Here is a 16,123-nt window from a genome sequence, read left to right on the forward strand (position 1 = left end):
TATATTAATTACACCCCAATTAAAAAAATTGCATACACATCTAGTAAGTCACAGGCATCTTATTTCCTGCTTCTGTATTGTTGGGAGACAGAGAATATTAAGTATCAGAGATAAGGTAAGATTATTACAAGAAATTGTCAGATAAGATCATTTATAGACTCCCTAAACCTGCAAAGCAAAACCCTTCATATAGACCCACTATTTAAAAAAATATAGCTACTTTTCAAAGCATCCACTCAAGCTAGCAGATAACAAAATACTTATTTTATTGTTGTAAAATTAAAAATAGTAGACAAGCATATATACACTTCCCAAGCAGAGCAATACAAATATATAAATTATTGCAGTTTTCAAAGAAAATATAACAGCCAAATAATTGTCTAAATACTTTTTTGAAACAAACTTGGTTTTTACCACAGCAGTTTCATTTTCTTTTTCCAAAAGTCTTAACACAATTTTGTAAAGTAAATTTCTAACACCAGAGAGACTAAGTTCAATGACCAAAGTATATGCTACTGTTTTAAAGCAAGGTTAACACACACACACACACACACACACACACACAAAATGGAATTGAACAAAAGTCACTACTTAATACTTTCTAAATTGCCTCTTTTGGAGGTATGGTGAAAGAAAAACATACTAGATGTGTCTGAAAGAAACAAGGTACACACACTAAAATTCCCCTTTGCTTTAGGTGTAGTTGAGGGAAGTTCAACTCATCTTTAAACCTTTTTTGGGAGAGGGCAATACTCATCTTCATGATTTTTTGTTTACTTTGGTAAACTTAAAATTGTGAAATAATTAAATATTATTAAAATGTATTAGTAATGTGGACTCAAACTAAAAAGAACGGGGAAAGTGTATGTTACAAACTAGATGTTTTGGAGACTTGATATAATATGGTTCATATCAATGTTACTATAGCCAAAAGTTGCTTAATAGGTTAGACTGCACCATAATATGGGCAATTATGAAAGGATGAAATGAAATGAAAATACTGAGATGCAAGCATTATAACCCTCCTCCAAGTTACCTTTATTTTGTGTGAGGGCTCTGGTATTCTGGTAAATAAACTCTTCCCTGCCCCATGACCACAAAACTTTACTTGGTAAGAATAAACTGTTGGGGGTTCTATCTCTTACTAATTTTCACCACAAATTTCCTCAAATGGTTACTCCCACCAACGTAAAGTTAAAAATACAATCATACACTGAAACGGCCTCAATTATCTTTGCTTTACATCTGAACAAAAAGTATTAACATTTTTTTATAGCGTATTACACTTCTTAATAAGCACTTAGTAACAACATTTGTCAGTAAATGAACTGGCAAACATCAGAAAGAGTGACAATACAAGAATTTTACATGGTACCATTTAAAATTTTCATGTACAAGTAACCCACTTTATTTATGGTCACTAACCTGAACCTCCTAATAAGCTACACAAATAATTTACTCTTTAAAAATTCCTACTTTAGAGCATTTACATTTTATAATTTAATAATGAAAGCAGATTCTTCCAAAACAAAACAAAACCCAAACTGGGAAACATTAAAACACAAATAGATCTAAAAGCTTACTTTAAAAAAACTACAAAAATGGACTAACAAGCCTTACCAGTGTAAACACTAAGGTAAAAAAATATATAAACAACATAAAGAAAACACAAAACCATTTTCAGTCATAAAGAATATGGTAAAATGAAAAACCAAATCTCAAGATACCTGTCAAGATATATTTGACTATATATTTTGACTATATTTCTGAAATCACTAACATGAACTTGACATTAAAAAAATAATCCTTAAATGTATATAAAAATGGGCACTTTGTGGTAAAATGAACATGTATTTTGAAAAACTAAGAACGTGTCTTTGCTCCACCATTGTGCATAGTCAACGACACAACAAAACACTATTCTGCTGCCTGAATCATCTATTACTGGAGTCTCAAGTGCATGCCTTTTAAAAAAGACTAATTTGGATATTAATATGAGGATCAAAGGATAAGATGATAATCTCAAAGTAAAACATAATTGATTTTTAGCTTCATTATAAGGCTGAACTTTAAAGAGAACAACCTGTGTGGTCAAAAACACTTTTCTAATTTTTAAAACTCAATTTAACGTGTCAAATTATAAAACTGAACGTGAAAAAGATTAGTCTTATCTCACTCCCCTTAATCATATAAGCTCTGAAAATCTAGTAATGGATGACTGGCAGTCTGTTTTGCCACTTTTTAAACAGTATTACATGAGATACGCTTCAAAACATTCTCAAAAATTACTAACAACTGTAGAGAATAGCCAAGTGTGGAAAACAATAGTTGTGATATTTCATGTTCTCTTGTTAGAACTCAACTCTGTACCTGATACTTATATTTGCATATACAGTAATTGCATATTTGATTAAGAAAACTAACAAAACTAACATAGGACTAAATTATAAGTTTACCAAATATTTGGATAAACTGCTGTGCAAAATACTTCAACAAAAATTTTTTTACTAGGAACTCATCCAAATAAAGTAGTGTGAGTACCAGCACCACAAAGTTTTTAAGAGCACCTCTCCTTTTTAGAGCTTAAGTAGAAATATCTAAATGGAATAAATCAGAGTCCCACTTAAGACCTTAGCACATGCACACTTTCATCCACTTGTTCCATACCCATTAGTAAAGCTATGTATTTGTCAGAAAACTCCTTTCTTTGGATAACACTGTTGTATTCAGGACTTTAACTTATGGCTCATATCCTGGAAATATGCTACTACTGATATCAAATGCAACATATCCCCAACTTTTATGACTGTCCCTAACTCATCTAAACACAAACCCAAATGTGTGCAAACACACTGGCTGGTAACAATCTTACTGAATTACGCCAAAAAAGAGTAAAGTCAAATTTGAAAATGTGGGAACAATTAAGCACTAAGATATTAATCAGGAAATGTATTTACCCAACTTGTAAGTTTGAATATTTTGATATTGCACACATTTAATTTAAAGCTCATCAAAACTAAGGCAATGCATCCATACTCCCTGGATTTTAAATTCATTTTGCATGACTTAAAGAACTGAGAGAAATCAAAAGCATCTTTCAAAAATTCCCTCCAAAAAGTAATGTTATACTTCAAAGAAAAACAAAACAAAATCAACAGATATCAATTAATACCCTCAGGCCAATTTAACACGTCAGCATTACAAAAAGTTGTTTTCAATTAAATTGAAGTGTTTCTTTGCTTAAATACTTTCTTGTGTTCAAGAACAAAATCTGACCCAAGCCAGGGTAGGCTGCCAAATTTAAGGCAAATGTCATTTATATCTTTATGCATGAAGCTGCCACGTTACTGGGCTTTTCTGCAGATACTTTCAAGCAAGGATCTACCTCATAAGTACATTCTAAACACGAGTTAAAAACAGAATTTAGAGCCCATTTTAATTCTACATTGGTTATAGCTTTTACTATAATACATTATTGAAACTTATCTAGCTGTTAGGGACAATCTGTTAGATAAAAACTCTTTGGAAGCATCATAGGCAACTTACGAGAACATTCTCTTAATACATAGGCTTATTTTTTTTTAATTAGGAGTTTTGCTTTTCTTCTGTCAAGCAATCCTATATTTCTCCATAGAGTCTAAAGTTTAGAAAAATACCTCACAATGCTTTCTTTGAGCACTAAGTTCAATGATGGTGATAATACAATTTGGACAGTTTAAGTATTTTTGAAACTTTACCCAAAGCGGCACACAAAATAATCTTACTTTTTTTTTCAAAGACAGAACAATTTCACAGCACATTCAATTTGAAGATAGACATTATATTTGAATTGGAAGTGAGGCTTGACTTACTCTGTCCAAATTCTAATGCATCACAGTCATTGGTGTGAAGCTAATAATGAAAGAAGCAGAGGAGGCTTTCATTTCTACGGAGACAAACTGACATAGAAGCCAGATTAGTCTTTTCTTCCTGAACTAAGAACTGCTTTTGTTAGAAAACAAAATAATGTATTTTATTTACTTGAATACTGCTTTAAAAAGTTATTAATTCCTCTTTTATAAGAGGTATTAGAAATGAAAACAACTCAACTAGATTTCTAATCCAAAATACATTTATCTTTGGAAAGCAAGGTAACCATTGTAAAAACATTGTATTAAGAGAATAAAATGCAGTGACCTGAAATATGGGTGAACATATTCACACGATAGTGTAAATAAATATACAGAACCACTCAAATACACATTTATAAAGAGAATGGCAAAGTACCTAAAATAGCATTTTTACATATAAAATTTTTATATTAAAATATTGCTCATAATAAATAAGAGGTGATATGAATTCCATTTCCCTCTTAAAAATTCTCTCTAGTAGTTTAGACTAAGGAGTTAATCTGTTGTTTTGACAGGTGAATTACATTAAAATGTTTAATAAAATGACACTGTAACAGTATATTTAAGTAGTCACATGTGATAAAATTTGTTTAGTAATTCTGGGAAAAAAGAGTCCCCAAATGAGCCAAAATGATTAGCCCTTGAAGACTAGAGTATAATGATCTGCTTTATTTGACAAAGATGTTAAATACTGCCTTCTGTTTAGCAAATTTAATGACCATAAAAAAAAGGACCAAAACTTTCTTCAAACTTCTTCAAAGTTTGCATGTCTGGGAGACCAATAAAGGGCAGGGCATACGTAGTAAGTCTGTTTAGGTCAGTTGTTTATGGGTAGGTGTGACTTCATTCCTGTTCGCCCTACTTGCAAACATGGTAACTTAGAATAGTTCTTCAGAAGCTGTTCGATGGCAACGTGGCGGACATGGAGCTGTGAGGCCAAAGAATCTTTTTCTTGCACTTGGTGTGTTAACTCTTCAAAAACTTCTGTAAAAGATTTAAAAACTTTCATTTTTAGTATGCAGAAAGCCAGTGCTATGATTTATATTTCAAGAACTCTAACTGAAATCTATGCATTGGGCAAAGTGTCACAATGAAACTGATTTGATACCAAGGAAACAGTTCTGTTCTCTACAAAGCATATCAGTTCTGATCATCCTAGGCATCTGTATACTTTACATAGCCAAATGGAATTTGGCTCTTCTCCATCAAGTGACTACAGAGATACACAGCAAAAATGGTGGTTGCTACTGTAGCTGAGCTACTTTTCTCAATTAGAATCTATAAACAGATTCAATTAGTATATAATGTGATTTATGGACAAGAAGTGCCTGTTAGTATTCAGGTCTGGAACCCCTTCTAAGAGGCTTTGGAATCAGACTACCAAGAGTTTTGAATCCTTGTTCCTACTCTTACGTGCCTTAGGCAAGCAACTTTTGGTTTCAATTTCCTTTTCTGTGTAACATTAATAATGATAGTAAGCACTTCACCAGGCTACTGTAAAAATTAAATGAGATCATATTTGTAAAGTACTCATACATTTCTACTACAACTATTATTGTGATTATTTTTATTACTCTGAGAAGCTGTGTGGTTAAGCTTTGGAGTTTAAATCCTTGATCTGCTACTGATTGGACGCATGATCTCTGTAAGCAACATCTCTGAAGTACAATTTTCTCATCTAAAAGGAAATAAACTGAAAAGGAGACAACTGGGGAATCTGAACATTAATTGTTAGTGTTAGCATTATACTTGATGATGTTAAGGAATTATTAACTTTAAATGGTGTGATAATGAGACTGTGACTATTTTTTAAAAAGTTATCTTTTAGAGGAAATCCTAAACTATCTATGGACAAAAAACAATGTGTTAGCTAGGATTTGTTTGAAAATAATCCATGCTACGGGTAGTGCAATGGGAATGGATGCAAGTAGAGATTATTATTATGCCTTTGGTAACAGTTGAAGCTGGTGAAGATGGCTTAAAGGGTTCACTATACTAGTCTCACTACTTTTATATATGTTTGAAATTGTTTATAATTTAACAAAAAAGACTAATATCACACGCCTTAAAGAACTGTTTGGGAGGACTCCCACATAGTGCCTGGTGCAATAGTGGGTAGTCAATAAAATGTTAGTAAGAGGTTGGAGTTTCCATTTTCACTTAGAAAAGAAAAATGTGGCCGGGCACAGTGGCTCACACCTATAATGCCAGCTCTTTGGGAGGTTGAGGCAGGAGGGCTGTTTCAGCCCAGGAGCTCGAGATCAGCCTGGACAATATGATGAAACCCCGTCCCTATAAAAAATAGAAAATTAGCTGGGTGTAATGGCGCACCATGACAGTTAAGTCCCAGCTACTCGGGAGGATCACCACTGCACTCCAGCTAGGGTGATAAAGCAAGATTCTGTTGCAAAAAAAAAAAAAAAAAAAAAAAAGGAAAAATGTATTTCCTCTGCAACTGAAAGTTGTTTCTTTCTTATTCTTTTTGCTCTGAAAACTCTAACAGGTTTGAATATCTCATTTCCAAATTTAAATGTAGATAAAGCCAATGGTGTCCTATCATAGGTGATTTTCTATGTCAAAATTTTTCACACACAAAAAAGCATTGACAGTGATTCTTACCCTGGATTTGCTGTAGGAGCTTTGCATTCAGTTGCTCTACCTCACCAAGAGTCATCGAATTCACTGAAACATGAAAATGTATTCACTATTACCACAACAACCTAGAAAAACATGCTGCTTACATCACCAACACAATATCCTATTTTTAAAAATCAGCACTTAACTGCCAACACAACATTCAGCAGTACTCCAGTATTCAACCATTAACGCTCTTAAATGTGGAGTAGAAGCTTTCAAACCCTGACCACAACCCATGGTAAGAAAATTTTATTTTTATTCTTTTTTGAGACAGGGTCTCACTTTGTCACCCAGGTGGGAGTGCAGTGGTGCGATCAATGGCTCACTGTTGCCTCAACCTCCCTGGGCTCAAGTGATTCCTCCCACCTCAGCCTCCCTAGGAGCTGGAACCATAGGCGTGTGCCATCACACCTAATTTTTTTATTTTTTGTAGAAATGGGGTCTCCCTGTGTTGTTTAGGCTGGTCTTGAACTCCTGGGCTCCAGTGATCCTCCCACCTTGGCCTCCCAAAGTGCTGGGATTATAGGTGTGAGCCATTGTGCCTGGCCAGAAACATATTTTTTATCACTCCCAGTATATCACCACCCTCCAATGAAACAAAAGTTTCACCAAAAAATAGTAGCAGGTCCAATGAATTCTGATATCTCCTATTCTGTTTCAGTTTTTAAAAAGTGTTAGTCACTACCCATTAAGCTTATTTTGATTAAGCATTACACAGTTTAAAACCTGCAGTTTGAAAAATCAATTTGTCTATCTAGATATACAATCTTAAATAATTCACATTTAGAATCAAGAAGTTGTATAACAAGATACCAGAGGTCCCTTCTGGCTCTGAAAACATGATTTCAAGACAATTAAAATCACCTCAGCTTCTGTAAATTTTTGTAGAAATAGATGTAGAGAGAATGAGTCACCCTTTCTAACTTTACAATAAGTGCGCACATTACCTTTGGCCTTTAGTAAAATGTCAGATTTTTGCTTATGAAATGCCACCACCAGTCAATTAGTCTTGCAGGGATCAGCAACATGACAATGTGTATTAGCCAATAGACGAAGCTGTACTTCTAAACTATACGAGTCCTAGATGTTCCAATTCAGTTTGTTGATTCCATTTAGTGTAATCATTTTAAATGGCAAAACAAACATGGAAATTGCTTACCTTCAATGCTTAGAAGACAGAATCCCAGTAAATGAAAAATTTTAAGATGTCTCATTTTTGCTAAGGTGAACCTGTTAAATAAAATGTTTCCCAAATCTACCATTCCACAGCAAAATTCTTGACCCATTACACATCTGTACAAATGTACAAAAATCCCAAACCACCCAACTTTTACTCTTCTCCCCATTTTACTTACATTCCTCTCTGCTGTAATGTGGATGCTGGGTCTGGACATTAGCCTCTGGACTAGAGATTGTCTCTTCTTTTTTCTGTGCCTGGTTGTGACTATGAGGCCACAAAACACTGTTATGACATAAAGTGGCACCTGAATCTTGTAACATAGCAAGTCCAAAGTCTGTATTTTCCCTCTGCTCCAAAATTCTTTGTGTACAGTTAGAGATGCCACCTGCACTTCCATCTATCCATTTTGCAGAATATTTTGGTACTTGGGAGTCAAACTGTGGGAGTAATTTTTCTTCTGGCTTATGCCTGAAATTAAACAGATGATGCTGAGGGTTTTTAGAACATTCAGAATCTGAATCCAGATCCTTGTTTTGTGCATACTGCACAATCCAGTTTAACTTCTTACTCAAAATGGTTTTAACTTCTTCATAAGTACTTTTTGAAAGCTTAGATCGAGGACAACCCTGGTTTGCAATTAAATGGTATTTTTCAAAGCAGTCTTTATGGCCCCTTAATGATTTGGTGTGCAAGAGATCAGACTTTGGTACCCCTATGGAAAAAAAAGAGAAACAAAAGACTTGAGAAATTTTGTTTTCTATAAGTCACTTTAAGAACATACAAATCTTAGTAAAATCACAGAGTCCCTGATAGTCTGTGAATTAGAGGAAAAATGCTAAAGAATATTAGTATTAATATACAATGTGGCCTAATAATTTCTGCTTCAATTTAATATTCAGTAATATTAAATTCTTATGGATAGCAAAATCTTTCTAAGAACCTAATTATTCAATTTTAATCCTAGTCCAGAGATGTTACTGCACAATATAAAAAAATACTACTGAACCCAGCAATTTACCTTTACAGATTCTTGGCCTTTACATTATAGTGCTTTCTTCATGAAACCTTCTGAAGTACACACTTGCAAAAATATCTATAATATTATGAGGTTCAATAACAGAAATACTCAACAAGTTTTCCTCCCTAAAACACAGTAAATCATGTTCTTAAACTATGTTGTGTTTATTGAAAAAAAAAACCAGAACCAGAAAAATGCAAATAAATAAAAGTCAAAAATTCAATAAACTATTTAGATTTATTTTTTAAGAAAATCAAAGCATCTAACATTTTTCACATCTCCATTTTATAGTTACTAAAACCTTATCAAGATCATTTTATTTTCTAGAAGAAATGCATTATACATAATCATTTTCCATACAGCAGTAAATTCAATCTGCCAAGATTCAACAGCCAGTAATTCCTCAACTCACAAATGTTCATTATATACCATAAATAACAGAAATACTACTTTTATATCTCTCAACTTAGTAGAGTGTAAGGAGGCTACCTCAATTATTTTTTAAAAATATAAAAATTATAAAAATATAAAACATTTTCAAATACCTAATACATTTCAAAATACAGACTATATTCACACATTTTTATAAGTTCAAGCCATATTATTAAACTCAAACAGCGCTACTTTTATACTGAAGGTGAATTAGGAATGTGGACCTGAAAATTTATGTCTGCCAGAACTAACCAGTTTAAATCTGCTTAGCTTTTTAAATGCAGTAAGCGGAGAGCCACTCAGGAGCTAGTTTAAAAAAAAGTTTTAGCTGATTCATCAGAAAAAAATACATTTTGTAATTCCTCCTTTGCTTTGAAAATTGAACTCATAGTTATTTTATTTGAACTCCAAAGTCTGGCTAAAAGAAAGATAATGAAGCATTTGCACTTTAATGGTATGAAATAAAGTATTAGCATACTTGTGAATATTAATGTTTTTAAAAATATATATAATATCAGCCAATGGTGGGACTTGATGAGACTGTCAAAACCAAGTGTTAAATTGGTTATCAGTTCCCTCAACAGTTACTGTAAGCTATGTGAACACACCTCTAAAACACATTAATATTATAAGCACATGTAAACAACTGCTCTCATGAGGTAAACTCAAATATCTGAGCCTTGTTTTTTCCAATGGGTACAAAAATTGCTAGAAACGTAAACAGAATTTAATATACATTTTATTTATCACTTTGCTCCTTGTACTGCAATTGTGAGCACGTATACATTTCTACCAGTTATTATCTGATTACATCAAATTTCCAGCAACATTAGAATATGTAAATTATAAATCTCAAAGCTTTATTTGATAATAGAGTATACATCTTTAAAAATGGGAAACTGACATAAAAAGGAAGCTCACAAGCCCTGCTTTATTAAAAGTTTTATTATTACGCATTTTAGATAATACGACAAAACAGTAGTTATCACAAGTTATACACCAAAGGAAGAATGGTTCCATTCTGCTATCTGATTCCAATGCTTAGTTTTCTGGGAAACACTGGTATGCAGAGAGAACCTGAAGCTTGCCTATTACTAACTGGAACATTTATTAAAGAGCTCCCCTACCCTCTGCAAACTCTTTTAGGTCTTGTTGCCAACAGATGGTTAGCTAATCCCTCAAAACCATAAATGGTCTCATTCTCAGTATACTGCCTCAGCTCTATGTAGCAATGAAATTCTTTAGCATATAAAAAACGTTGTGAACCAGGCTACGGAAAGTAATATTTATTGTTAAATTTTGTGGGTTTTTTAGTATTTATACAGAAACTCCAATGAAAAAGTAATTACATTAAATAACTAATTTTCTGATGTACTCTAGAGCTTCAACAACAGGTCAATATAATAGATATCTATTTGCAGAATAAGGAGGACTTGTAAAGTTTATCTACTGTTTCTTAATAATTCATGTAATATAATTTCCACTTAGATGTACCTATTAGCTCCTCTAACTCATCTTACTGAACATTTAACTCCTTTATCTCTCTCACCACACACCTCCAAAGCTGATCCCCTTACTGAATGTGGCATCACCAACTGCTCAAGGAAGAAACCTGGGTGTCCTCCTTGAAAGCTCTTCACTCCCCGCAATCCCAGAGGTTTTGCTGACTGTCGTAACAGATTTCTCCCCCATAAAATCTAGCACCTGCAACATCTGAAATCCTTCTGCTTCACTCAAGCACCACTCCCACTACAAATGTGGGTCATGATCATCATCACCTCCTGTCTAGTTCTCATTTCCCCTAAGAAGCGTCGTCTAACCCAAACATCTGGGTTAGTTTATCACACTAGATTTTACAATTGCCTCTTTCGTGGCCTGTATCTCCTGACAAAATGTAGGTTCTGTGAAAAATATGGACCATGTCTATCTTACTCATATATTCTCAGTGTCAAAATGCCTGGCACATAGTAGGTACTCAAAAGTAGTTAAATGCATAAAAGAAAATTAAAAATATATTTTAAAACACCAAAAACAAATCAATTATCACTCAAGGTCCCTTGCAAGGTCCCTCCTAGCAAGGGAACTAGAATTTGCAGTTCTGCCAGGCTGCTCAGTGGGTAATTAAAGGCATCTTTCAGTGAAGTTACTCCTATATTTAGTCTAATGGGCTATTAGTCTAAAGAACATATCAGTGGCACTGATACAGAAATGGCATTCCTGTGGCATCATTCAATCTGTCAAAGAAAATAATGAATTTCTACTTGAATATATATTTTTAAATAGAAATTTACATACAGAAAATATACAAGAAGATGGTTTTATGTTAACTGTAGCTCATTCATCTAGATACATACCTCTAATTTCTTTAGTTACATCAGTCATACTAAAATTTAAAAACCTGACTGAGTTTTAAAGTTCAATTAGAAACATTTGTTTTATAAACATATTTTAAAATATCCTGTGCAGCAGTAGCATAGGAAACAAAAACTTCTATAATACACTGACTACTTCATATACTTGAAAAAAATTACTTTTTAATCTAGAAAATAATGTGAGTAGCTCACTTAATTTGCATCAGTAATACACATATCATTTTATAAACTCTTGAAGTGATTTGTTTTTTCTACCTCATCAGTTCAAATTATTATAGCAGAAACAACCATTGCTATTTCAAGAGATCCCAGTGGGTTTCCCAACTGACTTTTCAATTTTAACTGCATTTACAAGCGTAAACAGCTCTGAGCACTAATTTGTTTCCTAAGCAGCTTTTGAAAGGGAATAAATCTAAATGCAACACAATCAGTTGATACTTTTGAGGAGCTGAGTTATAATAATTTCCAAACCAGTCTAACCAAGATTGTACTACAACTTGCTTGCTAATAAAAATTTTGAAGGCCAACGTAATTGACTTCCTATTATAAAAACATCTTTAAGATACTTCAAAGATATCCATGTCACTTTTTTAAAAATCATAAAGTCATTATTAGAGAACCAACACCTTAATTGGCAACCAAAAGTCTTAATCTTTTTTTAAAGTATGGGTTTCTTAACAGATGCTGGAGAGGATGTGGAGAAATAGGAATGCTTTTACACTGTTGGTGGCATTGTAAATTAGTCCAACCATTGTGGAAGACAGTGTTATGATTCCTCAAGGATCTAGAACCAGAAATACCATTTGACCCAGCAAGCTCATTAGTGGGTATATACCCAAAGGATTAAAAATCATTCTACTATAAAGACACATGTACATGTATGTTTACTGCAGCACTAGTCACATAGCAAAGACATGGAACCAATACAAATGCCCATGAAAGATAGACTGGATAAAGAAAATGTGGCACATATACACCATGGAATGTTATGCAGCCATAAAAAAGGATGAGTTCATGTCTAACACAGGAACAGAAAACTAAACACTGTATGTTCTTTTTTTTTTTGAGACGGAGTCTCACTCTGTTGCCCAGGCTGGAGTGCAGTGGTGCGATCTCGGCTCACTGCAAGCTCCGCCTCCCAGGTTCATGTCATTCTCCTGCCTCAGCCTCCTGAGTAGCTGGGACTACAGGCGCCTGCCATCACGCCTGGCTAATTTTTTGTATTTTTAGTAGAGATGGGGTTTCACCGTGTTAGCCAGGATGGTCTCGATCTCCTTGTGATCTGCCCGCCTCGGCCTCCCAAAGTGCTGGGATTATAGGCTTGAGCCACCGCGCCCGGCCCGTATGTTCTTATTCAAAAGTGGGAGTTGAACAATGAGAACACATGGACACATGGAAGGGAACATCACACACTGGGGCCTGTTGGGAAGTAGGGGGCTAGGGACATCACAAACTGGGGCCTGTCGGGGGGTGGGGGGCTAGGGGAGGGATAGCATTAGGAGAAATACCTAATGTAGGTGACGGGTTGATAGGTGCGGCAAACCACCACGGCATGTGTACACCTATGTAACGAACCTGCACGTTCTGCACATGTATCCCAGAACTTAAAGTATTAAAATATATACATATATGGGTTTCTTCTCACTAGAGGCTATTTAGAAATGTATATAGGCCGTATTTCTGTATGAATAGTAGTATTTTAAAAAGCTGTTCCTATTCAATAATTTTATTTTTCTTTTATCTTTTCCCATTTTATCTGAGTTTTTATACTATTATTCTGTACTCTGAAACCCTCCCTCTAACCCATCTGGCATGCTAGCCCCACCTCTATCCTTTAAGTTCCTCTTTAGAATAAATTGCTTTAAGAAAACTTGGTTAAATCCATCCTAAAAGTGCAAAGGCTACTCAAATGTTTAGATGTTTAGCTCTAGTTACCATCATTACTCTTATTTTTTTGAGACGGAGTCTCGCCTTGTTGCCCAGGCTGGAGTGCAGTGGTACAATCTCAGCTCACTGCAACCTCTGCCTTCTGGGTTCAAGCAATCATCATACCCCAGCCCCCCAAGTAGCTGGGACTATAGGCACGCACCACCACACGTGGTTAATTTTTGTGTTTTTAGTAGACATGGAGTTTCACCATGTCAGCCAGGCTGGTCTCAAACTCCCCACCTCAGGTGATCCACCTGCCTCAACCTAGCAAAGTGCTGGGATTACATGTGGCATGTAATTCTGGGATCACAGTGGCGTGAGCCACTGTGCCTGGCCCACTGTTACCCTTTTAAAAGAATGATTAGATTGTATTTAATTCGCAAATTACAGGAACAATTTTTTTCGTAACAAAAATAATACTCCAAATGGCACTAAAAAAACCCCACAAATATCAAAATGCTTAAAGTTCTACCACATGTCCCATGATCCTCTGCTTTTACCCCTAGCCTCTTGAAGAAGACTTGATTTATAACTTGGTAGTAATAAGTAAGCTAGGCAATCTTTTCCTGATGATTCACCAGCTGGTCCTGTCAAATAGCACTGTCTCTCAGCTGTCTACACTGATGCTGAATGCCTTTATACTTCACACATTCTTGAATCATGTCATCTGACTCTGTTACACTTTTTGTGGTCAATTAGACTATATGTTGAATTTGATTACATATTCCATTTCCCAACCAAAGGACTGGCTTTACATAACTTGGTGCTCCACAAGGAGAGCAAATATAATACAACCATCAGTGGATGTGAAGTTGTAATATGCAGTATCACATCAGTAGGAGATTGGAAAGCACTAAGAAAGCAGGCACTCCAACTTTTACCTCAAACTTAGAGCAGAATTAGGGAACTGGGAGTATGGGTTTGCTAAATGGTGGGTTTATGTGTTCTTTCTTAATGTTTAAATAAGGCAAAAAAATTAAGTATCCAGTTGTTAACATGCTGTGAAAAAATTTTAAGCACATTGCCTTAAAACATGATAAATGTATTTGTGCAACAATACATGCAGTATTGCTTCAAAATATTTTTTGGCCAGGTGTGGTGGCTCATGCCTATAATCCCAGCACTTTGGGAGGTCAAGCCAGGTGGACTGCTTGACCCCAGGAATTCGAGAGTTGTCTGGGCAACACTGTGAAACCTGGTCTCTAGAAAAAATACAAAAATTAGCCCAGCACGGTGCATGCACCTATAGTCTCAGCTACTTAAGTGGGAGGATTGCTTGGGCCAGAGAGGCGCAGGCTGCGATGAGCCGCGACTGCACCTCTACACTCTATCTAGCCTGGGCAACAGAGTGAGACCGTGTGTCTTAAAAAAAAGAAAAAAAGGTTTTTTATGGAGGCTCACATTTAGCGCAGCCTAAGTAATTTTCCAAGATTAAAGGTGTTTTTCTTTTTGTGATGATGTTATCTTGGATGCTAAGAAACGGAGTACAGGTACTTGAATATGTATGTGTTGTCCATATTAAGTAACAATAATCTTGTGCTTCTTTAAGCAAGTGTTCACTGTAAAAATGGGAGGGTAGCCAAATTCCATGTTATTAGGAAAGACAACGGATTAAAATGTTACTTGTTTCTGAGGTGCAGACAACCATTCCTGATAAAAGGAATAAAGGAAAAGCCCCGTGGGTAGAAGTGGCACTCCCACGGACTGAAAGCTGGATCCATACTGCAGGTAAGTTTTGTTTAGCCCACAAATATTTTAAAGAGAAAAATTAAAAACAAAATGAGAGGATCTGGCAGGAACTGGCTGCTGAACTGGGTATGTGCTCTTCAATTCCAAATAGTTCTTATTTCCTTAATGAAAGCACTTGTACCTGTGAGCCTGCAGGCTCCACATCCATGTCCGGTCACCTGTACTGTACTGAGACTAGGCTGGATTGCTGCAGTGTAAATACTACTTGCCCCAGCAATGGTTTTGCGCTCAATTCGACTAGACTACCATGCATTTGATGAGCAAGCAGTGGCCAAGCCGTAATTCAAGAAGTTATTACCATGATTATCTATTGTCAAGCACTGCCACTGAGTGGGAGGTGCTCAGTTTGTCTATCCTGTCATGTGACCAAGGCAGAAGATTAGACTAAAAGTGGGATGGCAAGGATGAATAGCTGGAGTACCTACTTCCCACAAAAGGACAGGCTTCTGCCTCTTAAAATTTTTATCAGTTGTCCTAGGTGTCTTAGAAAGTACTGTGATAAAGAGTACCTCATTTCCTCACCCTCATGCCTTTAGCTAACTCAGGAGCCACTTAAATGACTAAATAGTCTGCCATATTCAAGTACCCGACATACCGTTTAAAAGGTAACTGCTTATCTCTGCCTTGGTAGCAGATGGAATATTGGCAACCACATGAAGCCAACACACAGATGGGTTCAGAAACTTGCTTCCCCACATTTTGAGAATTACTGCCCTAAAGAAAGATTTATCAACAGGTGGCCTTTAGATGGCAGATTTCAGCTTAGAGATGTGCATGCCATTTTAAAGTTCCTGTGTGTGCTAAGGATTAGAGCAGTTAATCAAAGCAGCTTAATCTAATAAATGAATTGTAAAGGAAAATTTCAATGAGCTAAGAGTTCAGAGAGACAATGATAAACCTCACCCTCAACCAAGGA

General features: G+C 35.3%; 1 protein-coding gene across 3 annotated transcripts in view; it reads right to left on the reverse strand.

The window, feature by feature from the left end:
• Positions 1–245: 245 nt before the first annotated feature.
• C22H21orf91 (chromosome 22 C21orf91 homolog) overlaps positions 246–16,123 on the reverse strand; it is a 31,714-nt gene continuing 15,836 nt past the window's right edge. For 2 of the 3 annotated variants that reach the window (XM_009233848.4, XM_002830568.4), the window contains exons 3-5: positions 7,883–8,419; positions 6,510–6,572; positions 246–4,874 (exon numbers count right to left, since the gene is read on the reverse strand). In XM_009233848.4, the coding sequence (XP_009232123.2) occupies positions 4,708–4,874; positions 6,510–6,572; positions 7,883–8,419 (767 nt within the window). In that variant the 3' untranslated portion in view covers positions 246–4,707. The remainder of the gene's footprint in view (positions 4,875–6,509; positions 6,573–7,882; positions 8,420–16,123) is intronic. The other variant, XM_009233850.4, reaches the window with a different exon arrangement.

Source organism: Pongo abelii, chromosome 22 (assembly GCF_028885655.2).
Source record: "Pongo abelii isolate AG06213 chromosome 22, NHGRI_mPonAbe1-v2.0_pri, whole genome shotgun sequence".
NCBI classification, from domain to species: Eukaryota; Metazoa; Chordata; class Mammalia; order Primates; family Hominidae; genus Pongo; species Pongo abelii.